Here is a 25,877-nt window from a genome sequence, read left to right on the forward strand (position 1 = left end):
GATTTCAGCAGCAATTTATTGTACATTAAATCATTTCCCACAAACCTCGGCTGCAGCTAAAGCACACAACAGTGTGGTCACACAATGACGGGTGCACAGCGGCCATCATCACAAGACACAATCATCATTATAATCATTAAAAGTGTCATAGTTAGCATCATCATAAATCCTTTTTAACAATTCACACCACCACCAGTGAAACCCATCACCCTTGCAATAATCCTTCCTTCTTAATATTCAAACAATGCCTTTAATGAAGCCACAGAAAACTGGGGTCAAATTTAAGCATTTGGTTGTGAAGCACCAGATGGTTGCAATTTGCTTCTCAAGGACAAAAGAGTCTCAATCAGAGAGAAGTGAAATTATCGTCTCGATTGTCTGAACCTTCTGGTAATTATTATCTTCACACATAATTACACAAATCCCGTTTCACAAAAGGAAGTTTATCTGGATACTTTTGCAGAGTCTTCGACTGAAACCGTCTCCTGCAGATCTGTGCAGGTTGAAACGAATGCCGAGAACAATCTGCAGATGCTCACTATTTGACCCTAGTTTTCATCATACTGCACATACCGGAATCACATCCTACAAACACGAGGGCACGGCCCTGATTTTCTTTTAAATGGACAACACAGACAACACACACACAAATGCAAAGATGTACAGCGGCAAAGGAAGGTGGAGGTGATTGCGTTTGTTTTTTTTACCGTTGTAGATTTACCACGATTCCAACATATTTTGTAATGATCACTTTTGGCCACTGCATGGGTATGCTCGGGGGGCCAGATGGGCCTTATTATGGGCTTTATTAACCACAACCAAAGCTGGATTTAAAATGAAAGCTGACCCACACACAAACATACCCGTGCACATGTCCACCCACGGACACATCTCTCAGTATGCTGGACTTGGCTGGGTGACCAGAGCCTCTTAGAGCGGATTCTGCCGGACCTGTTTACAACCGATGATGAACAAGAGCACTTGAGGCACCTGGGCCAAAGACATTAACACGGGGGAGTGAGTTTTGTCATTACATAACACAGCTGCAGCCTCGGGGAATGCCAGTCTCTCAGGAACGGCATTTATAGTCCATCCATCCATCACAATTTCCCTTCATAGTTGCCCTTTTCTGAAACATGCAGCTCGAATTAATTTACATAAATGCCATTATTAAAAATAAGAGCAATCAGTTGGTCCCCGTAGAGTTTGAGTAATTATTAATCTTTTAACATTTCAGATTATCACATGTGAGAAGTTATGCTTTTCCAACGGGGCTGCACTCAGCCCCGGGCTAAGGCCCACTCCGAAATGAGCTAACCCTTCGGGCTTGCAGAGGAAGGTTGGACTCGAGTTTGTGGGATTACCTCCTGAAACAAATCGACTCCACACAGGGGATAAAAATTCTGAGCGATGACATCATTCTAGAATGTAAACATTCGTCATCGTATGCCGCTGGGTTTAGGTTGATTTAATCTTTTGAGTTTAAAAGACCAAATGCTCAAAGTTTCACTCAGCAGTCTCCTTGAATTTAACAGTGAAGTGGATGGAAAAACTCCCCAGGTATAGCGTATGCCGATGGCTAGCGTCAACTTAAACACGAGCCAGCATAATGAGAGAATGGTTTTCTTTTCACCCGTGACAAACATGCAAGTCCTTGCTGCATCAGTAGCAGCATATTTCTGTGGGTAGGGCCGGGCGTTTCTGATGCTTCCCTCAGCCGTGATAAAGACTCAGTGGACACATGGTGGATGTGACCTGCAGGACGAACCAAGGTCTTGGTCTCAGACAGGAGCAGAAAGTGCCAACAGACTTGAAGTTCAGGGTGGACTGCTGGCCAAACGAAAGCCGAGTGCTGTCAAACACATTCCACACACAAAGCTAAAGCCAACCGTACAACACAGAGAAGAAAAGGTGACCAGTCTTTTAGTGTCCTTTTGCCTGGACAGAGAGGGGGACGCCAGGTCTGACAAGCCTGGAGCCTGATAAGGGGATGTGCAAGGAAGGCCTGGGATTTGAAGGAGGGTGCACATCACTGCCAAAGACCCCCCAGAGGAGCCCAGGGATCCCTCTGTCGCCACTTAGTGTCGTCTTTTCAATTCAACATCTGGAATGAGGCTCAAATGCAGGGGTCATTATCACATGGTCTTTTTCAAGTCACACAAAATCAACAGCGCGGGTTTAAAGAGCAACATCAAGCACGATTCTTAACGCAACTGAGAGAAATAAACATTTCAAAACACCCTATTAAACATTTTTTTTCAAAACGGATTTCTTAACATTTTTTGAGACCTACATACGTCCTGTGAATTATCTGCCAGGACAATCAGATGTGTGCGGCTCTTAAAGGCGTACAGTGTTGATTCGCAGCGGCTGCACGTTCTTGCCGTTGGCGTGGCTCTGGCCCGGGCTGAAATAGGGGAAGACCTTGGCGGGGAATTTCTCCCGGTAGGTATAGAGCCAGGACATGTCGTCTGCATTGTAGAAGATGAGCAGGCCTTTGTAGTAGTCCAGGTACACCCCCACCTTCTCCAGCTTGCTCTTTACATTGAGGCGGGTCCACGGCTCGGTGCAGGCGCTGTACTGGTTGCCGTCGTGCATGACGATGCAGTAGAAGCCGCGGCTGGGCTGGATCTGGATGCTGCCCTTGCGGCTGACTGTCTCGTGGGCCACGCCGATCATCCACTGGGTCTTCTCCGACACCATCACCTCCCAGTAGTGGACCCCCGACACGAAGCCCTCTGCCCCCAGGACGGACACCTCCACGTCGAAACGACGCGGGGAGTCCTGCAGGGGTTGTGGATGGAGGTTCCCGTAGGCCACTATAGTACAGTCGTCCGAGAGGATGAGTCTCTGATGGGCCGTGATGGGGTCGAGGGTCAACGCTACCGGCACTGAGGGAGCCGAAGAGAAGGAAAGAGACGGTTTTCAGCAGAATGAATCAGTGTTTATTTCATGTTTAGATTCAACGCTGTGGAGAGGGAACAGTAAGCCGAGATAAACAGGCCTATAAATAAGGAGGAAAAAACAAAGCAAGTGGGTTATGTTTATGTTGAGGCGAGGAGGACTTCAGTTTTATGCCGAGGCAGTAAATATATACGGGCTGCTCAGGCACTTTACAGAGGTGAAGGTGATGAACCGATCCCTGAATTGCTTCCAGTGAGAAGATGGCAGATCAAAAACAAGGGGCACTGTCCATTTGGAATATATAAACTGAACAAATTAGAAAAAAATATGCTGCTTTCTGCAAGTTTACTTTACTTTTTGCGGTCAGTCAGCTGTCCTATCCTGCTGTAATGCTCAACTCCAGCTTTCTATATATATATATTTACATAAACACACACAAATACACACACACACACCCTGTGGTGTGGTAAAAGATGACTGATGGTTTGTTACGCAGCACCCGACCGCTGCTCCACTCTTATTTCAAGACATTGAGCAACATTTTACAATCAATTTTTTACCTCCATGGAAACCACAGTCTTCAAAGTCAAGTGCTTCTTCTTTAGAGGCTGATGGGAAAGCTCAATTTGAGCAATGTGAGACTACATGAAGAGTGCAAACAATGCAGTGAAGCAGTAATTACAGCGATGGGAGGAGCTGCTCCAGCTATACTCCACAGGCTCCAGGCCCCGGAGGAGGCCGTTTCTCAGTGCAGTTATGCGGTTTGAGGGAGGGAGAACCTGCACCCATGTTTGCTTATTAGGGAACCATATCAGGCCGAAACAATAACGGCTTGTTCTCTTTGCTCTCGGGGAGGATTTTCAGTTCTTCTGTATTCGTATCGGCTGGGATGAATGGAGGTTAAACAGCCTGGCATCTGGCCAGCGGGCAGGATAATGCCCTCTCCAGTCAATGACATCTCCGGTGTTTGTTACAATCAAGTCATTAAAATTTCATAACCTGAGTGCCTCCTTGTGTTGTACAGAGAAACCTTTAAGCGTGTACACAAAACTATTTTTCCTGCTGAACATTAGAGAGGGTGGAGGGAAAGTTATTACCAGTAACCCATCAGTGACAGCGAGGGATGAGGGATGATGGGAGGAATGTCTTTATTTCGTCTTTGGCAAACGCCGGTGATGGATCGTAACCAATTGTTCCATTTGGCAGCCAGTCAAGGGAGCCCACCCCACCCCTCCAGAAAACTGCCTGCCCCCCTCCCCTCGGCCCAGTACTGGGGCTGAAATAGAAGAGCTGATTGAGGGAGTGAAAAATATTCCCAAGCACATTATTTTAAATAATCTCCTGTGAGTGAGCGATGGCTTTAGGAGCAGAAGGAGGAGAGCTCCAGTGGGCTCCGTCGAACAGAGAGCAGCGGTGCCCTTCAGGTCTGACTATCATTTCTCATCCAAGGAGGGGGAAAAAAAGCACAAAGCATCGCTGCAATCCTAATTCACGATAGGATCAGCTCCTGCACTCCACGTTTCTGAGTCACAGATTACTGCTTTTTACAGCTACTGGGGTAAAAATAGATAAGCAACCTGCTTTTTAAAGGAACAGTTACAGATTTCTGAACTTTATTTTGCCTTTTCGCCAACAGTTAGATGAAAAGACCATATCTGCCATCTGTTTGTTATATTAAATACAAGTATACAGTCAGTTAGACGCAGGTTATCTTAGTTAGCATAAAGACTGGAAACAGCTTGCATGGCTCCGTCCAAAAGGTAACACTCCTACTATCAGCAGCCCCACAAGCTTGCTGAAGGCAGAACAATTTGTGGTTTTGCATGGGCACCGGGCCAAGAAATACATCAGCTCATAACCGTTCGTAAAACCACACAAAAAAAGCTGAACAACACAAGAGACATGACGTGTTAATTAGTGAGCCTTAGAGGTGCTGGTGGGCAGGTTTTTGTTGGCTTTGGCAGAGCCAGGCTAGCTGGTTCCCCAACGTTTACAGTCTTTATTAAAAGATAAGATAACTGGCTCTATATTCAAAAGGGTGTGCTCAATCTTCTCATATTTCTCTCCCCTACAAATAAAAAAAAATCATATTTTCTGCATATAACATACACCTCATGTACCGGTCATGTTCACATACCTGGCGAGACATCCTGGAAGAGCGACTTCCATATCGTGTACTGTAACGGTCCCATGTATTTGGATGTCGGGAAGTCTTCATACGTCAGATTGGTCTCGTGTATTTTCCCTTTAATCCTGGGACAGATAAAAATGCAGATTTATAGCAGTCAAATTTACATTTTTCACCCCCCCTGAAATAACACGGCCTCTTGTTGAACCAACAGCGTTGACGCTTCCTTGAATGATTCTGTTTTGCGTCTTTCAAATGTGCCGTTATTGAAATTAAACCGCTGACCAACGGCTTCATGAATCTCCAGTAAACGAGATGAATGTATCAGGTGGATTCGTCTCTAACACCAGAACAATTTGATTCAATATAAACCTCCACATGACTCACTCAGCAGGCTCCTCCCACACGTAGTCCGGAGCTCAGGTGAGATATTGAGTGGGTTGCTTCTCACATTAAAACCCCAACTTCATATCGTGGTTTTGCAAAAGATAATGTTGTATTCTGTCACTCTCTGTAGGCAACCTCATTAATGTGCTCCAACATATTAAATTGTTCAATTAAACTCGTCCTCAACTTTCCCTCCCAGATTAAACAGTAAAGCTTCTACACCATCTGTTCAGGGATAATCTGATGCTGCCGCTCAAATCTGTACTTTCTCTAAAATGTAAGCGACCTTATGTTTCATACTTCTGGAACACGCAGCTGGCATGTCACTCGGTATCATCATTCTCAAGTGTTTAACAGCTATATAAGATTTGATTTGAAAGCCTTGCAGACGTGTTCACAACCCCATGTTTTCCTACTACATTGATTATCCTGCGACTGTTCTAGCAAACAGGTGAAGCACCTCTCAGATGTGACAGCTACTCCCTCCAGGAAGTCGTGGCGCCCCGTCTCGTTGAGGCGCTCCTGCAGGATCTGGATGCCCTCCTTGACGTCGCGCAGCTGCTGGCTGTAGCGCTGGATCTTGTGCTCTATGTCGGCCAGCTTGCGGGCCGTGTCCATCTCCAGCTCCTCCAGCATGCTCTTCTGACGCTCACGCAGGAAGCGGTGGAGGCGTTCGAACGCGTCGCCGATGGTGGCGCGCAGGCTTTTGGCTGAGGACTGGAAAAAAACAAGGGTGGTTACTTAAAATAAAACCTCTTCAATAGAGGAGTTACAAAGTGCTCTAAATTGTGTTAATAGTACGCCAACATTCATCCTGTTTGTATGGATTTTAAGTGGCTCTCTGAAGCTTTGTGTGTACAACCTTCCACTGAGAGAATGACGTAGCTTTGACACCGTTTTAGTAAGGAAGAAACAAACAAGAGGATTCTGTAACAGAAATAACCCAACAAGACGACCACGACGGGGTCGCAAAGGACATCCAGCCTGCGAAGAAGGCTGATAATGAGACGGGGGAGGCCGGGCAGAGAAGCTAAAGCTATTACAGAAGGAGCCGGGCTGTTTTGTAGGCGACAGCAGACGGGGAGGTTTGGAGAAAACGGATTTGTTGCTGAAGAGGGAGAAATGAGAAGCCGGACATCAAAGAGAATGAATCATCAGGGTGTCAGAGAGACAAAATACGAGGGTTTCAATTAGACGCTTGAGAAGAATCCAAAGATTGGAGTTCAGTCTGAGGTTTTGTTGAAAGTGTGTCTGTCCGTCCTCAGCAATCATTGCTTTACCACAAAAAAAACAGACAAACCTGTGTTTTAGTGGGATAAAATAAAATCTGTCCTTTCAAAGAGCAGCTCAGAAAAAGAGAAAACCCAATGAGTCGCAGTGAAAATGATCAAAACATGAAGTGCAGATGAAACTAGTTTATTTTCTCTGCTGGGAATTACAACCACAACTCTGATGTTTTCAGGATTTAGGAGCTGTGATCTCAGCCTTAATTGCACTTGCCTAAAAATTCAATCAATCCTTCAAACAGCAGTCTCCTGTTCTCTGAGTCCAGTTGAACACAGACTGCCTGTGGGAAACCTTTCAGATGCCCGTTTCAAGCATGAGAGCTATGACATTAAGGCGGGATGCATCCCAGCCTTCCTACCTAGTTAAGAGTTAAGGAGGAGGAGGAGGAGGAAGAGGAGGAGGAGGAGGACTGCAGCAACCCAGCCATCAGTCTCTCAGTGACGCGTCTGCTGCTGCTTTGGCCCAGTAGGTGGTGTTGGCACTGAGCGGGTGTCTGCAGCCCTTGGAGACGGGAGACTAGCTACCTTTCGGGGGAAGCATGTAATTATCTAGCGAATCCCCCGGTGTGACAGGGACACAATGTCTGTTCTTCAGACGGAGACCCTCCTGAGCACACGTGAGCCACAAACTCAACCTGGAGCTTAAGGTTGGAACATTCAGTTAGAATATGAGTGGGCAGCTGCTGTGATTCCCTTTTAATCGCAGTTGAGAGTTTTGCATATCAGTTCTTGTGCTAAGACTCGAAGTGATTTTACACGTCGGAATCAGTTTGCATGTATGAAAATGTTTTCAAAAGCCTTTTATGGCTCCAGAGGGAGCTGAGCAAAATGAGTCAACATTGGTTGAAAATGCGAAGATTGAAAATGGAAAGAAGTGAGTTCACCAGACTTCTCTAGCTGCTCATCTCTAATAAAAGTCTGACAAACCTGATGTCAAAAAAGAAGAATAACGTATGGATAAACACCTCTGGCTCTGCTACATGGACTTTTAAAACTTTTTTTTGTCCATCCTGAGGCCGTCATTATTACAGAAATGGTGGAGTACTAAAAAAAATGACTTTCACATGATGGAGAAATTCAGGGAGACATTTCATCGTCAGCTACTTAAATGCATCAGAGATCAATGTAATCACAGAGCAACTCTCTTCCAGGCAGAGCACTCTGCAAATGGATCTGAATCTAATGAGATCGGCTGGTTTCCAATGAGAAGTGGGCGGCGGCTGAAAGGCCTACATGTAGCAGTCAGTGTGTCGATGGACGGCGCGGAGACGGATCAGGAGCCGACGCACTCGGGTACAGAATCTACCGAACCTTGACCCCAAAACCGAGGTCCGTACCGAACTGTGAAAACATACATGCACACACTACTACACATATACGAATATATGACATGATCCCTGATTCCAGCTCCTCAAATGTAAAGATTATGTGATTGTCGACTGAATATGTGCCACTCTTGTTGGTATTAATGACTTCACGTTGGCATACGAGAGCTGCTGTTTTAAAAAAAGGAGAAATGTCGGTACCTTGGTCTCAGTGAGTTGTCTTTGCAGGAGCTGCAGGGCCTCAGTGTGACCCTTCTCACTGTCCTGCAGGGTGGCCAGCTGCTCCTTCATCTCCCTCTGCAACACAACCAACAACAACAGGTCAGTAACTGGTGAGAGGAATGCATTTAGAGGATCTCATTAATACCGTGTGACACTTCAAACAATGTCTCAGTTGCATGATAAATATTTTGTAGCAAACATTTTTTGCAATTCTATTCACTTGATGTGAATCGTGTTATGTTTAACAGCGCTCGTTGCTCGGGTACAGGAAAGGAAAAAAAAAAGAATGTACGGCTACAAAACAAGCGAGGCAGATGGAGATGGAGATATGAAAGAGATAAAAAAAATTAAATCTCTGGAGATGTTGGGCTGCGTCAGAGAAAATTGGGTCTGATCTCTAGTCAGGCACACGCTGGCACAACCTGCACCACTCAGCCACCTTCAAGTCTCCCCAAGGCAGGAGAGAGGCTCTGCACGAGCTGGCTGGGTCGGCTGCTGTCAGGGAGCAGAGACATCACAACGACACCGGCACACTCAGATTCAGGTTCAGGTTTTAGGACAGGAAGCGGTCCAGCAGAGGACTTCCCTTAAGTAGAGACTTTCTACACAAATGTACCAAAGACTTGAGGTGCAGGTCAGTACTTGACTGGATGTTTCATACCGAGTAAGCAATATGGAATGACATAGTAGTCGAGTTTCTCACGTTTGCGCTTGTGAAAGTATAACATCATAGAGAACGAACAATCTAAATTCAGTTATAATGAACGATAATATACAAAAAGACATTTGGAATCAAGGACGTGGACTTGAAAGTCGGACCTGGCCCTCATCAAACCGACGTGAAGCGGCGCCTGAACCACAGCAGCACTATTTAATGAGTTGGCAGGCTATAAAAACCTGAAAGTCTTTCTGGTGGTAAAATTGCATTCTGGTAACTATACAGAGTGTCTGCTCATTAATAAAAGTGGCTGGGTGACAAAAATGTTATAATTAAAAGAAAAAAAAAGCTTAACAGCAGGAGAAGACGGGGCCCCGAGTACAAACAAATACACACAACACAGCTGTTAAATACAAACCTAGAAGCCTCGTATATAACCTGACGTTGTATGAGCGGTGGTGGGTGAAATGCCATATTGCATTTGCTCTCATTGAGGGGAAAATGGAAACAAAGGACACAACCTAGGCCTCATATTTCAATCCCCCACGAAGCCAGCCCTGGTGCTGCTCATGTAACCCATGTGTCACACGGCGTCACCTCCCCCGAACACTAAAGGTGGAAAAAACACACCGAATGGAACCGTCAGCTTAGCAGGGCGAATAAACTGACCATCACTCAGCCTGCAATAAATGCCACTAACAGAAAAAATACATGAGAATTGAATCATGTAGTCCAGACGATTTAAAAAAAAAAAGGCAGAGCGCAGACACAAATGTGATGTATTGGACAAAACATTGACCTCGATTATTGGCTGCAAAATGAAAAAAGGAGCAAATGTGGGCTATCCAACATGAAGCTCGTTTCCTTCCAAGGACAGAAAGGGTGGAAAACAATGGTTGGTGCAGAGGGGGAGCGTGACTCTCCATGCTAATGACAGGAGTGCGGCAGGCTCAGCAGGGCTCTCCGCCTCATCACCACACGCTTGTCTGCAGCGGGTCAAAGGCCGCTCCCACACACTGAGATAGACCAACACTGACAGACTGGCAGAGAAAACATGCTCCTCCACTCTCCTGCTCTGCACTGTCAGGCTGACTGGACAGACAGGGGTGTCTTTGACTGTGGCTGACACACACACATACAAACACACATACACACACCTGGAAAACCTCAAAACAGCTGCAGAATTCTTAACATAAACGCTATTTTACATTCACATTTTAGCGAGAGCTTCGCCTCACCCTCTGCATCGTCAGTGTGTAACAAACCAACCAACTCACACCGGAGCCTACTGATTCTAACAGGCAACGCTGCATTTTAGAGACAGCAAAAATCAACCTGGGTGAAATCATCTTCATACAATAAGGCCCTTAACTTCCTTCATAACATGCAATAACATAATCCTCTTTAATCTGCCTGGAAGCAAACAGCATCCTTTGAGCAGGATACAGATGGGAGGTTTTCTGTGATGACGTGTAGTAAAAGCCATCACTACACCGGAAGGAATTAACATCTAAATTGAATGTGATTCACTGGCATCTCGAGGAAATGTGTGCGTGATGACAAAAAAACAAAAACAAAGAGTGAAGTTTGTCTGCTTTTAATTTGTGAAAGCAGGCGTTTCTCTCCTGTCCATCACATCTGGCCGACACAAGTCTGACATGACATTTCCCCAGGACATAAAGTTGTAGGAAATGAGGGTCACGGCTTGGGGGGGGGATTATAAATCTAAAATTCATTTCATGCTGCTGCCATTCTCATCTTCCTCTTCCTCTCCTGTCAGGTTAGCAGTTCTGGTAGATATTTACGAGTAGATACATGAATAAATAATACGACCATCAGCACCAGTCGGGAAAAAAATTGTGCGCGGGGCTTAAAATTCCTCAAACTTTCCTTCGAGCTGCGAGCTTGATTATATTCAGCAGCTCGTTCAGGATAGAAAGAGCGTTATTGGCTTCAAAACTGCCAGCCGCGATGAAGAGGCGAACACAACAACGTGCAGTGCCACAGTATGAATAATAAAAAGCAGAGGAGATGGAGAAATTCCTCCTGCAGACAGACATGACTGGCTTCCAGTAATTTAATTCACATGCATCTCCTTGCTGGAGGACGTACAGAATGTAGAGCCAATATGCTACTTGGACTTATAATTAAAGTGGAATGTCTTTCATTGGTTTATCATTACAGAGAATGGAAAAAGCCCAAGCAGAGTCCGCGATAACTCTGCACTGCAAGAGATTTTCACAAGGACAGTTTGGCATAACCTTCATCAAGCTCAGTCAGAGTGAAATTCTGTCAGGTAGCAGACGGGGCGGGCACATCGGACACCGGCCAATAACGAAGCAGCGAACACGCTGCAGCCTTCACAGTGAGGCCGTCGGCTTTATGGGCTGGGTTGTAATTTAACGTGGATCTGAGATATGTCAACATGCCAGGAGTCACAGGTGCAACGACATTCAAGGCCAAATAATCTTTCAGTCGGATTCTACAAAGTGCCACATTTCTCAAATTGTGATATAGAAGCCAGGAGTGAAAAATAAACAAGTAAAAAGCAAAGATTTTCCCAGTGAAACGTGGCCACAAGCCACCAGCCTGCGTCTCCGAGGTCCGGTCATCGCAGTGCAACAACCACTCAAACCGAGTGCAGCCTGAAGACACCGAACACAGCGGATGAGCCAACAGCAGACCTCGACGAGCAACAGCAACTACTGATGTCACGGCCGCTGAAATACTCGATGTGATATGAGTCATCGCCTGCATACGCGAGCCAACAGAAGCTCGTATATTTGAGCTGTGAAACCGTCGGCCAAAGGGTTCGAAAACAATCGTGAAAATGTTACATCGGTCTGGTGTGACGTTGATTGAGGGGTGGAAAGAAAAAAAATAAATAAAATCTTTCTCGATGCTGCAAACTCTTGTGTGTTTGTTCAGAGATATCAAATTGAGCCCAAGCTGTGCTTACAAGCCACAGCCGTGTTTCCTCTGGTATCAGCAGAGCCTCCCGTCTCTCCGGGGGACGAGCGAGTCCCAGCAGCCTGAGCTCAGACAGCAGTGCAGGCACAGGCCAGCTGAGATCACAGTTTTATTAATAACCCCATCACAAAAGGTTTTATTTTCAGGGAATCATACTCACTTTCCGACTGTAACGGATTCAAAATACGACGGGATGCTGTAGGGAAGACAATAATCAACCGTTTAAACGTGCTATTAAACAAAATATCAAAAACAAAAAAGAATTTTCTGAAACGAAGAAATTTTTTGCATTTTTTTGGATAAATGACTTAAAGATTAATACATTTTTCAGTAATTGTTTTTGTAATTCAACATTAATACAAGTGCATGAAAGTAAATCAAATGCGTTGACAACTAAAAAGGTAAATTCATCAAGCGGCCTAATTAAAATGTGACAAATTCCGCAGAATATTTCACAGGTCTGCCGATCCTGGGTCAGTTCACAAGTGACCCCCACGTCTACTACATCTATTTTACAGGAAACGTTTGGTAAAAAGCAGTGGGGATTATTGAAAGCGCTGATGCTGGCGGCCTCCTCCAGTCGTCTGAATATAGGGCACGTCATGTAAATGATGAATGCTCAGAGGCTGCTGCTCCACTTCCTGGAGCGAGGAAGGGCACAGAGTATGCAAATGTTTCCCCCCCAAACATGAATAGCTAAGGAAAAAAATCACACAACACTGCATGTCGGATGTAATACTTTTTTATCGTGAGAATGAAAAAGATTCATGGTGTTTGAATTGCTGACAAAGGTCTACAAAGTGACTCACTGAACAGGAGTGTGTGTGGTATCACCGGGGCAGCAAAGTAGCTGGATGTCCGAGGGTTTCAAGAAAGACAAAACAGTTCTCAGACCCATCAATGCTCAATTTGACAATCTGCACGGTGCAGGACGAGCCATTTAAGGGGGAACAGGGGGTTTGTTGTTGGGCTCTCCAGTGGAAATCTGAGGCGCGTCGGGCGATAAGCGGACCTGCTGTTTGCAAAGAGTCACCAGCTTGACAGAAGCCGCTCGCCTCCAATTTTCACTGCTGAAGTTGGAAATGTATTTTCACAGACAGACAGATTTAAAACCTTAAATGCCGAATATGAAATTTCAGAATATCCTCACTGCAGCAACCAGTTTCAACCCATCTCTAAAGAGTCGTCAATCAAGCCCGTCAAGAGCGGTATGCTAATCTCAGGGAGATCTCAACAGGAAGCCGATGGAAGAAAAAACATTTCACATACCAAAAATGTACTCTCTTTAGACCTGTTAAGATTAAATCCAATTCAAAACGAATCACACACACGTCTCCCATGACTCACCAACAACTGTAATTATCCCCAGACAAAGAGATCGTTGGTTGAACTGGTTTGTTTTTGGAATGTCCACCTGGCTGTGCGGCTACCATACGTTTACATGGTTGTGTCTAGAGAGCCACACTCGCAGAGGAACGTCCTGGTTCTGTTCAAGAATCCGGCCTTGTGACAGCCTTCCTCAGCAGTAGCCTGCTGTGTGTTTGTCTCCATATGTCTAGAAAGGAGTTTCCGTTTAGTATAATCGGTATTTGCAGTCGCCACATAGCTTAAAGTCAGTAAAAATGTACGTTAACATTTAATATCCAGGAATTCAATTGGATCTATATTGTCCGATAGCAAAAAGAATATATAACTAAGAATATATAACATATGATCAGGGCGGTACCACCTCCACCTCAATTTCATCAAGGAATATTTTGCATATTTTGCATGCAAGTTCAGTAAATTATGGATTGAATGGCATACCTCGCCACTTGCCTAATGTCACCTGGGATCACCTCAAGCCCCCCGAGACCCTCTAAATGATGGTACAGCTAATGGATGGAGGGAACCATGCTAGTAGCCCCATGGGAGCTGTAGTTTTTGTACACAAAAAGGTGTTTAACTTGCTGTGGTGTTGATTGGTCTTAGAATATGGAAAGTAAAAATGTGTTGAACATCCGAATCTCTACACAAATAGCTTTTTCAAGTTCTGTCAATATTAGTATTTTGACTGTCACTTCAACTGCAATTCCCACTGTTTCGGCATTCAAATGTCAAAAGCCAGTTGGGCCTTTTTCACCAGACTGCTGGTTTGAACAGCTAGAATCGGGAGCTCCGCCTGGCTACGCAGGAAGCAGACTCACTTGCGGGCATAACAAACGCAGCTATGAATATCTGCATTTCCTGCTTCCACCATCATGACTTCTCTCCGAGGACACGCTGCGCAAACACACACTGAAAATGACCCCTCGGATATGTTAGCATTACAAGCCCGTGTCATCTTTTAGCAAAAGCTTCTTAGGATTAGTCAACCCTAATGGGTCAGTAATAGTCAACGTGTCGACCACCGTGCATGTGCCAGGCGCACAAATCACCTTGTGAAAAAAAAAAGCAGGATGTGGCCAACGCCACCCGACAGGGATAACAAACAGATTGGCGTGCGGCTACTTCATCTTAGCGGCATGTTGTGCAAGCTGGAAGCCATTTGGCTGCAACCCGTGTGTATGCACTATGCAGTCGTTCCAGCGCACCAAGCAGCTCGATATGACCAAATAAAGTGCGAGCCTCCCTTCTCTTCGACGCAGCAACCTGGACGTGGAATAAATATTTGGAATGCATCCCTCTTTTGTCAACACACACGCTGTAAAATAGCAGGCTGGTTTTTCTGCAGAAGCTGGCAGTACAGTTCCATGAATGTTAAGTATAGCCTTCAGTCAGGTCTGCATGTTATTAAATCCCCTGATGATTTCAATCTACATATTGATATATTGCCTGGCTCATCATTTAAAAAAACAAAAAAACACAGGTTTCAGGCTATGCATGAGCACAGAGCTGGAATATATAGAAATAAAAATATATATTTATATACCAAAACTGTATAAACTGAATATGATTAAGATCGGCCTTCAAGAACACTCTCTGTCTTCCTCCTAATTATAGGAGCAGCAATGTATTGTGTGCTCTGCAAACAAAATACTGAAAATAAAGAATATACAGTCAATTATTAATCAACACTACCACAGTATAGAGAGACAAAGTATTTCACCTTCTTATGGAAGGTTATTCTTTCACTTGCTCCAGCCAGACAATGCAATTTTCCATTGTTGATTGTTTTCCTCGAGCACCCAGCCGACAGGGAGGTCTGTCTACCACTATGCAGGATGGAAAGATTAGAGCAGCTATAGTCACTTTAACCAAGACGACACAGAGCTTTGTTAAAATGTTCAAATCTAATGCCTAGTGACTCATAATTCAGCTTTTTTCTAGCTTTTGAAAGACAGATATTCTGTATAAGCTAGTGGAACAGAAGCCGACCAGAAAGTGGGCTCTCCGTAGGACCTCTTGGAAAAAAATGCTCATCTTTTACCAAAATATCCACATTTCCACAAGGTCATTTTTGTAAGGAAACAGTCAATTCACTCACCTCAGTCACTCTAAAAAGTGTCTAAAAAGTGTAATTTGTTTTGTTATAAAAGGTACTTTTCAAGCAACGATTGCTGTTCTGCCGTTTCATGTCCAGATTGACATTTAAAATTAAAGTGGCTTACAGGCAGCAGACATCTTCTTAACTTTAGTGCCACAAAGCCCTCAACTGGGCTCACATGCTTTCAAAAGATCAGATTTTTTTCCATTCACATTAAAATGTTTTCAGATTTAATCACTCCGGAGGAAGTTTTCAATGAAGCGAATACCTCTGCTTCTATTTAAAAAACCCCACCGACGCATGCTTGCATTTCAAAAGAGGAGGTTTTCTCTGTCACTTCAATATATCAAAGTGCTGATAAGACGGATGTTCTTACTTGACTTTTCCCTGATTTAAGCTGTAACACTTTTCCCACAGCCCTCTAGACTATCCGACAGCTTACACTTTTAATGCTTGGCGAATGCTCACTTGTTTTACAAGCCGCGGTTATTGTAAGTCACATCGGATAAGAGCTCCTGCTAAACTGTAAACAGCTGCCGGAGCAGGAAAAAATCTGTTAATGTGCAGACAGGGAGCGGAAGAACCGGGGTGAGGACACACAATACGGCCGGCTGCTCCCCACTGATTAGCCCGACCCCGGACGCACACTAAATGCATCATGGGAAATAAACAAGCTCTTAGATTAACTGGCCCGAGAAACTTGAATCGGCCATTAACGGGCACTTTAGAAGTTAACGGGGATATCAATTATTACGTATGCCAAACCAGGGCAATCATGCAAAAAGTCACATTCACTGAGCGTGTTCCCCTCCCTTCATTTGACACCATTTCCCAAGTCACAAAGCTAAAACTAGACTGAGACTGAGCACTTACCTGCCTATCAATCAACCTGTCCCTCTGCACCTGGACTGCAGCGAGAACCACAGGTTTTTAGGTAAAGAAAAACACAGCTTGTCCCTCTCATTTAGACAAAAGGGGATATTTAACAGGTAAACATCTTCGGGCGGCCCCCTCGTCTCTCCCCTCCCGGCGACTTGTTATCACAGGGAGGGGTCGAGACCTGCAAACGAGGGTTGCTATCAGCAGCATGTCTAATTAAATCATCTGCAGCAAATCACGGACGCAGGGAATTACTGGAGATTACAGGCTGGTCCGGCCCTGCCCAGACCCCCGAGAACAATGGCCTGTAATCGGTCTTAATTCCCCAGCTAATCAAGCAACGCGGGGCTCAGAGTCTCATGGCTGCAGCAGCTGGGCAAAGCAGTTCACACCCAAATATCAAAGTGACATAGACACAACTGTAAGGCAGAGAAGTAGAAATGAAAAAAAGATGTGACCACTAACACCTCATGGATTTTGACATTTACCAAGATCTGAAATTGTCTAACCATCTTCCTCTATCTCTCATTTCATATTCACCACCTTTTAAAAGGGCATTCCACCTCTAAGAGAGAAAAAGTAACATCTTTTTTGCCTTTTAATGAAATCTTTACGGTGTCGCTTGTGTGCTGGTGGTTCTTCCTGCTGTCCTTCCTCATATTAGGGAGACCCGGGCTCAGCATTAAGCCTCGCTTTAAGCCCCAAAACTTTAGGGACAGCACTTCCCCTTTCATCCACTAAGATACCCAGTAAACCTGTCCACCAGTGATCCTTCCCCGTCCCTATCTGGCCTGCCAGACCAGTTGGAGCATGCACGGCAGTGGACTCCAGATTCTACTGTCAGACAGAAACTACTGATGTCATGCAACAGGTACAATGCATTCATTCATAATGAATCACCGGGATGTGTGTGGGAGCTTGTGCATTAAATATTAAACAACATTTCTGCAGATCATACCTCGTCAGAAGTGGCTATTTCTGAGGGTGAATAATTTACAACGTCGCTAATTTAATCAGTATATTTGGGAGGGAGGGGTATCTATGTGATTCTGTTTTATTTTGTGTGGCAAAAGAAGATATGCACCATAAATAGATAAAAGAGAGGATATAGAGACTGAAAACATAATACCTGGGACATGGAATTTCAGCCAAAAATCAATGTGTTTGACAAGAAGAAGAGAACGAAAAGAACTTTACAAAAACAAGTAGTTTGAGGTTCTTCAAGGGCTTTTTCAGATGATATCTGGTCCCTTTACAGCATGCGGCTGTAAAACATCATTCACCTGCATGTTTCCTGCCCTCTATTCAAACGACTTGCTGGAAAACACGTCAAATTCAGACTCCTCTGTGCAGAAAGTCTACATAAACATTTGTGATGCGCAACAGATGTATGGACATCTGAGTCGCTTAACTTAAGCTCCAACAAAAGTAATCAACTAAACAAGACTAAACCTAATGTGCAATCATTGCAGCTGTTTATCTGCTGATCTAACAGCAGCATTGGGCGAGGTAAACATGCCGTTCTCTGTTCTTCCTCAGTGGCATCAGGGATACGTGCTGCTTCTCTCTGGATGAGGATATTATGCCGGCACTCCTCCACTGGAACATGACTGCTCTGTCTTTCCCCATGGCTCCATTTCCGCATGAATGCAGCCACACCACCCTGACTGACCGCCAAGCTAGACAAACTCATTTGTTTGGGGGTGGATGGATGGGGGAAATTAGCAGGGTGGTGGTGGGGTGGGAGGGGGGACTAGCTTTCTCAAAAGAATTGGTAACCAAACAAGATGTGTGGATTTAATAAAGCACATACCTTTGAAACAAGCAGATTACTGAGAGAGAAGAACGCACATCAGGGGGGGGAGAGAAAGAGAGCTGCTGGAGGAAAGGAGAGCAGACTGAGGCGAGGCACAGGGGAGATGGCAGCCGTGGGTGCCCTTGAAATTGCCTGACTCATTACTGCAGCAGGACGGCCATGTGTGGCGATGGCAGGCTCAGAGAGAGAGAGAGAGCTCTCGGCTGGGCTCTGATAGTCGGAGAGTGAAAGACAGCCATGTTTGTTGAACTGCCGGAGGAACACTTCAAAAAGGGACGGCGTGCTGCTCTATTCCTTTTCAAAGCGGCACCCTGTGTTACAGCGAGGCAGGCGAGAAAAGTGCCACGGCGTCTCCGTGGTTAACTCCCGTTCGCCGTTTGATTAGGAGCACGGAGTTATTGAAGGATGGCACACAGGAGCATCTTTGAGTGACAGGTCCGTGTGGGCGACTCAGTACCACCTCTAATCGTTTAATTCTTCAGCTGTGTGGGCTTTACTGAACTCCAGCGTTACTGCACGGCAGCCTGCTGCTATACCATCAATGGTATCTATACTTAGAAGATAGTTAAGTCCCCATACATGCATTGATAACCTGGTTGCAGTGTTATTTCAGTCTCGTCTGGTCCTACGCTGTCAAGTAGAGCGGACAGACGTCCCTAGGGCAGCAGAATGGGTCCGTCCAGCCATGCAGTACTGCGGTCGCACACAGCCCACCGACAGCCTCCATCATCTTAATTAAAGCACAGTGGCCGCAGTAGTGAACTACCCACTTTAGGCCACAGTCGTGCGACAATAAGTGCACAGCTTCGTCCAGCAAACCTCTATTTAAGATGGCGCCAGTGTTGCATGGCTGAGGGAGGGAACTGTAATCTCATCACCATGTTGCCTAAAAGAAAAGAGCATTACTTTCCAGAACATAAAGCATGCACTGAAAAAAAAAAAAAGAGAGAGATGTGGCGCCATAGATAGTATCTGCCTCTCCGGATATAACTTCATTAACGAGTTCAAAGTCAGGCAAACAAGCCGAAAGAGATTCACAACAAAATAACGGAGGATTAAAAATGATGAGACCGCTTGGTGTGTGTTATTAAGAGGCAGAAGATTTGGAGTGCCGATTGTGGCTCCGGTTTAATGTTGTGGTTCAATACGTTTGGGAGGTGAGATGGAGATTCCTTTTCTCTTTTTTTAAATTGAGATTTAGCATTCAGAGTGCTTCGGGCTCTCGTACATTACGGTTTAAATGGTGTTTAATGCTGTTGAACATGAGTGGCGGACTAAAACCCCCTAATCAGAATGCATTAGAAATCTCGGCTCCCTGATGAAAATGTCAGGAGGCACAGACAAATCCTCTTCCATCCTACCTTAATGTGCTTTGCATTGAAAAATATGTTCAAGTAAACAATCATTCGCAGGGTGAATGTTTTGCCAGATGTGTGTGTGTGTGCGTCCCGGCCGGGTGCTGGATGTGTTTGTGCATTACAGATTTGGCCGCAGGAGCGTTTACGGGAGGAAAAGGATGCAAAAACAGCAGGAGGTAAAGCTCTCAACACGGCAACAAGACTCACAGCCTGAGGTCAGCGGAGTGACATGCCAGGCTAAGGAGATTACAGCCTGCCACAGACTAACCAAAGGCTGCCATCATCGGAGGACTCTGGCCAGCCAAGCACACTGTCAACATGGAGTCCACAGCATTGGTGCCATGACATAACAGGAGTGTTGTCGATCTGAACCCTTTAGGAATCTAGGGTTGTGATTATTATAAAATAATGCTGTCACTGTGAATAAAAGCATACGTGATGTATAATAAATTAGAATCATGAGCACATCTTATTTAACGTGGTGCTTTTGTACGATTCTTTGGAAAGAAACTCGCATGAGTGTTTCTTTTCGTGGAAAACAGCCCTCGTAACATTTATCACCAAAGAAATCCAGACAAGCTGGCTGACGCACAGCAGTTCTGGTTAACGACGGACCATGTTTCTATGTTCCTGTTTTTCATCATCGTAGCCCATTGTTAGGGTTGGTCTGTATGTTTGAATTTCATTTCCCCCTTCCAGCTCCGACTTTGAAACCCACTGTCCGTCAGCGACCTGCTGTCTGGAGATAGACGGGTTAATAACAACAAGGTGATGGAGGACACGTCGGTGTCATCCTCCTCCAGCGGATGATAGGGTGAGAGGATGACATCACTTCAAAGCAAACACTGCTGAGGAAATGGGCAGTAACAGTCAACTATTACTTCTCGGATACCGGTGATGATTGTTTCTTTGGTTTCCCCACAAAAATAATAAATAAATCATGACTGCACAGAACATTTCACAATTTTAAGCAGGCTGCAGACCTCAGTTCTGAGTCACAGTTCTGTAGAACCACACTAATGATAGATTATATTACGCCAACAAAGGCAACATATTGAGACATAGAAGCATAGCCAGTTAGCTCCACCCCCCCAACCCATGCCAAAGTGTCAAACAATTCAGCATAAAGAACGACCCTTTGGCTCTCGACCGACCAAATGTTTCCCTCCTCACCTCAAATTTCCTAAAACGCTACAAAAACTCTCTGGTTCATTTAAAAAAGGGGTCACTGAGCTGGCACGCCACGCGCCACTCTGACCCAGACAGTCAAAACACTGGAGCTGATTGCCGCTGCACTTTAACACATCATCACCATGTCGTTTTGGCACTTTAGTTAAGCGCCGTCGACCCTCATGCTAAGAGTGAAGCCTGTGCCTGCAGGCGCCGCTCTCACACATTAGTTTCTATCTGGCACACGGCTCCTATCTCTGCCCTCTGCAAGGAAAAAGAGAAAAGATAAGCAGCTTGTGCGCTGACTAATATCACAGAGCATTGCTTACATGGGCTCCTTAAAATCAGAGAATAAAGTTCACAGTTAGGAAAGATTCCCAACGAAGCCGACTTTGTAATCGCAAATTAACTTGACAGAAAGTAATTGTTATTGATATTAGTTTTTTTCTGGTCAGATGATGACGCTACGTAACAAGCTAACCACTTGCAGGTCTGAAAAGAAGAGTACGCCGAGCTCATCATGGGACAGGGTTGTTCCGGCGAGGCCGCTGTGTGCTCATACTCTCTTTCAGTGTTGTAGATCTGGGAAGCCTCCAAAGCTCCTGCCAGAATACAAAATGCCAAAAAACGCCGCCTTGAAAAGAGTCCCAAGCAGAGGGACGAGCTGGTGTCCAAGAAAAGAGAAACATCTTGTGCTGGGCCTAATTACTTCTACTCCAAGATTACACGGTTTTGACCTTTCTCAGGCTTCCAGTGCAGAGCCTGATTTGAAATTAAGGGCAGCCTTGATGTTCACAGCGCTGGTAATTATATTCAATGCAGTTCACAGAAGGGCACGACCGTAGCTCTATACTACTACTCACTATGTCTACATGTAAACTAGTTGAAATGTACTTGACTAATGATTTCATTCTCTCCCTCACAACTACCTTAATGGAGTAAATTGGTTTTAATTCAATTAAAACATCCTTAAAAAATAATATTTAAAACCAACTGATATTAACCCTGATAATTAGACTGAATCACCGTTTTGTTTCACTTCACTTTATAGTGATTTTCATCAACAGAATCTGATTTTATTCATTTTGCAGGAGGAAATTTGTGTCAGAACAGCAAAGTAAAGTAATTAGATAGCAAAATAATAATAATAAAAGCTAAAATAAGTGTAAATACATAGAAATATTATGTCATCATATACAAAAAAAATACACTACATACAACTAAGATTACAGAGGAAGTAAGTGTCTGTGTGATGGGTCACATGCGTGAAAAGATACTGGTAATGTTGTTGTCAGATAAGAAAGTTCAGGGCGAGCAGCAGTTTGGTTAAATAATCAATAAGCGAGTAAATATCTGTCCTGCAACTTCATTTTTAGTCAACATGAGAGCTGCAGTACCAGCTGATCGGAGCCTCTCTACAGCTGTATAATCACATCTTTTTCTGGCTTTGGCAAAGATGGATGACGTCACCAATTCTTAATCCATTTTATAAACCTCTGAGTTATGTTTTTCCAACAGCCGTCAATCATCCCAAAAAACCAGACATCAGAATCTCTGAAAACAATCAGCTCCGGCTTCTGGTCTGTGACTTCTGGCCGGTCACGGCGTCATTAAATACATTTTACAGATTATCCATCAATTCTGTCTCGCTGCTTGGCATCAGGTGGAGTTTAACATTCAGCTGCGGTCACGGACCTGCTCACAGATTCAGAGCAGTGAGAGCAAAATGAGATTACCAGTGTCAAAGATACACTTTGAGAAGGGTGTAGGGAGGTCAGTGTAATGAATAGTCAATCTCACGGATACAGTCGCTGCAGCAAAGGGAGGCCGTACAAAGCAGCGCTCAACGTGACGGCGCCTGTGGCATTTTAAAAAATACAGACCTACAGCAACCATGATAGTATAGCATTGACCTCAATGGTAAGAATCGCACACACTGTGAAAGCAGGTGTGACATCCAAAGTGGTTGGAGTGTAGTTCTGAGCTGCAATGGGAGAGAATAATCTCTTCAAAACTGCACCGCTGAGTGTAAACAATCAACACTTCGGTCTGTTTCTTATCAGTAAATTCACCCTGTTTTCTGTCAAGAAAACTGGAAAACCACTGTGTTTTTTTTTTTATGTTACATAGAGCAGATCTCAACATCCACATTGGTTACAGCAGACTTAGGAAATGAGACCGACTAAATGAAATGAGACTGGAATGTGATTCTTTGCATACTGGAGCAAAAGGAGGAACAGGATTAGGAGCTTTGTTTCACAGTTATTGGATTTTTGGCTCTGTGGGAATGGAATTATCCAAACACCAGAGAGGAAAGCAAACACCGAACCGTTCCTGTTAATGTGGAAAACATGACTCAGTGTAAACACGTAACATAACTATCATAAGTCACTGTCATGAAAAATATTATTGATCGGAAACATTAATGGATCTGGTTCTCGTTTCAACAAACACTTGACATCAAGCTCGTGCACTTGCACGTCCCTACTTGCAGAGTCAAAATCCCTAACTGAGACATACCAGGATGCTTCTTAGAAACACCCAGAACCCTATGACACAAATACTATCAAATATAGTGCATCACTGCTATCGGTGTTACATTCGTTGTTGAATTTAAATGTAATTTAAAATACCCATGCAGGCAATATTAAAATAGCAGGTTTGACATTTATTCACAATGAAAAAGAAAAACTTTTTCAGAGAGGGAATGACGACCAACTGAACTCACAAAGGGAGCCAGGTAATTGGCATCACTCCTCAGCACCTATTGTACCAAAAGTCCCCCTAAGGAAAAGCACAAAATCCCCAAACTGCTTTGGTGGAGCAGCAGAGGACTGAGGCTGAACTGTCTGGGCAGCTCCCACGGGCCGAGTGCAACTGCCTGAATGTGGCGTGGCGTGCCGACGGGTTTTAAGAAAATGTCAGCCTCACCTTGCTAATGAGCTGTCAGAGTGTGTGCGCGCTTTAACTGACCTGGATCTCCTCGTAAGCCTCGTCAATAGTGGTTACTTGGTGCTGCTCGTGTAGCGCCGGCTCGTCGCAGAAGAAGCACACCAGACTTTTGTCGGTGAGGCAGAAGAGCTTGACCTTCTCGTGGTCCTTGCAGGGGTAGGAGCTCCGCTGGGCGTTGAGGATGGCGTCGAGCGGGAAGGCCGAGTAGCGCTCCACAATGTTGGACAACTTGAGACTGGGCGAGAGGAGCGGATCGGCGAAGCTCCTCCGGCACTCGGGGCAGTCCCGCACTCCGTGAAGCTCCTGCCTGCTCCAGTGCTCGGTGATGCACTTTCTGCAGAAGTAGTGCTCGCATCCAAAGCTGACGGGGTCCTGGTAGATGCTGAGGCAGATGGAACAGAGGAGCTCGTCCTTCAAGCAGCAAGCCATTTGCAAAGACAGAGACTGAGCGGCATCTACGAGGGCAATGCACTGGAGCTGAGTGTACTTAGTTTAATCTTCAAGCGAGTCGTTTACTGCCATGTGGGAGTTGACAAGACTTGTGAGAAATCTTCACCTTTGTTGTCTCTGTTGAAATATGGCAGGAAAAAAAAAACAATGATGAGACGTCACTGATCTTTCATCATGCACCTATTGCAATACATTTTGAACAACGAAACTAATTAGTAGGCATTCCCTTGGCTACAAATTTAGACTTCAATAAGAGCCCATTCAACAGATCTAGTGATTTCATTGCTGGCTGTCACTAATTAAGCAAAAATGCCAACCAATTACCAAGTTCCAGCTTCTCAAATTTGGACATTTTTCTTAGTCTTAGTATTTTCTTATCATCTATTTTAACACCTTTCGGGTGTTGGATTGTTGGACGTCTCTGAAGTCGTCCCTGGGCTTTGGGAGAATTAGATTTCTCACACATTTCGGATTAAACGATTAATTGAAAATAATTGTATTATGGATGATGAAATCAGGAAGATGTAGCCCCTTTTTGAGAGCACATTTACTCAGAATAAATGTGGATGTTATCACATAAAAAGCCTACAACATATCCCAGGTTGACCCTGTAACCTCTTACTTACCATTGAACTCCATTGTAACACAGTTTTCACTACAGCAGATACCATCTAGTTTCACTTTCCTACTACCTTTAGATTAAAAATCTAAACACTTCTGATGCATCCCTTTTGATGTGCACAGCCAACTGTCTGCACCAACCAACAGGGAAACACCTGCAGCGGTATTATCTCCGCTGCTGTCTTCCCCCACAACGGGCTTAAAGACTCTTTTTAAATCCCCCCCTATGAAGAGAGGTTCAACAGTAGGGAGTTTTTTTTTTTAATTATTATTTTATTTCCATCTACCACAAACTGTCGGATCAATATTTGTGTTGTAACTTTAGCGTGCATGCCATTTTAATTGGTTTGCTTCACATTGCTTGCAAGCTAGATTTGTAAACATACCCGACCAGGAGCACGGCTCCACCGCCAACAGCGAGGAGGAGGGGGGCACATAAATCAGGCAAAACTAACTTATTAAGCGACATATTTAAACTGGTGAAACGTGTAAGGGGTAGAGGTATCTATATTTAACAATTCAGAATCGGAGTCATTAACAGTAAACGAAGAAAAGAGCCTCAACTCACCGACCTCTCAGCGGCGACATCCGCGGCTCCAGTGCCAGCGTCTTTCAGGAAGGAGAGCAGCACACAGCGGCAACAGACGATACCAACTGCGTCGAAAGATGGGGGGGTGTGTGGGCTAGCAAAACACATTTACGTGCTAACTGATGTCCTTCGATGAATACAAATTGTACTTAATTTGTATTTAATTAAGGGATACGAGTAATTTAATCAATAAATACGAGGTTTGGAAAATTAGTTATAAAGATCAACTCCCGCCATGAATGGAGTCGCTCGGACTCCGTCACCTCCCCGTTAGCGTCGCTGTTTAGCTACCTTGATTACAACAAATAAACACGGTAAAAGTACACGAACCGCAACTGGAACCGTGTGGGAAATTATTTGCATTACGAAAATAGATAAGCGTAGAAGTTGACGTTAAAAAAAAAGGCCATCGTTGCACGAGTTTATCCGCCGAAGGAGAGGGGTTTACCTCAAGCTGCAGTGTCCGCCTTCAACCAACAGGTGTCAGCAGAGAGCAGAGTACTTCTCCCAGTGCAGGCGGTGGAGACTTCCTTATAATGTCTATTCTGCCACTTGTGAGTCACCCACATTGGAGCGTGTAGGTCTACGTGTACCAAAAGTTGTATTTCACAATACATTTTCCATTGACTATGCTTCTTAATGCTAGGACGCAAATGGCAGTATTGCACATTTACTTACGAGTACACATACAAGTAG

General features: G+C 44.6%; 1 protein-coding gene across 1 annotated transcript; it reads right to left on the minus strand.

Annotated features, from left to right (window-relative positions):
• On the minus strand, positions 1-25,199 carry trim62.1 (tripartite motif containing 62, tandem duplicate 1). The gene is made up of 6 exons (XM_084026785.1): positions 25,161-25,199; positions 23,543-24,088; positions 8,232-8,327; positions 5,880-6,136; positions 5,042-5,157; positions 1-2,891 (listed from the first exon to the last, which is right to left on the minus strand). Exons 2-6 carry the CDS (start codon positions 23,948-23,950, stop codon positions 2,341-2,343), a joined length of 1,428 nt encoding a protein of 475 aa, XP_083882911.1. The 5' UTR covers positions 23,951-24,088; positions 25,161-25,199; the 3' UTR covers positions 1-2,340.
• Positions 25,200-25,877: the final 678 nt, after the last annotated feature.

This window comes from Eutrigla gurnardus, assembly GCF_963514095.1.
Source record: "Eutrigla gurnardus genome assembly, chromosome: 2".
Classification (NCBI taxonomy): domain Eukaryota; kingdom Metazoa; phylum Chordata; class Actinopteri; order Perciformes; family Triglidae; genus Eutrigla; species Eutrigla gurnardus.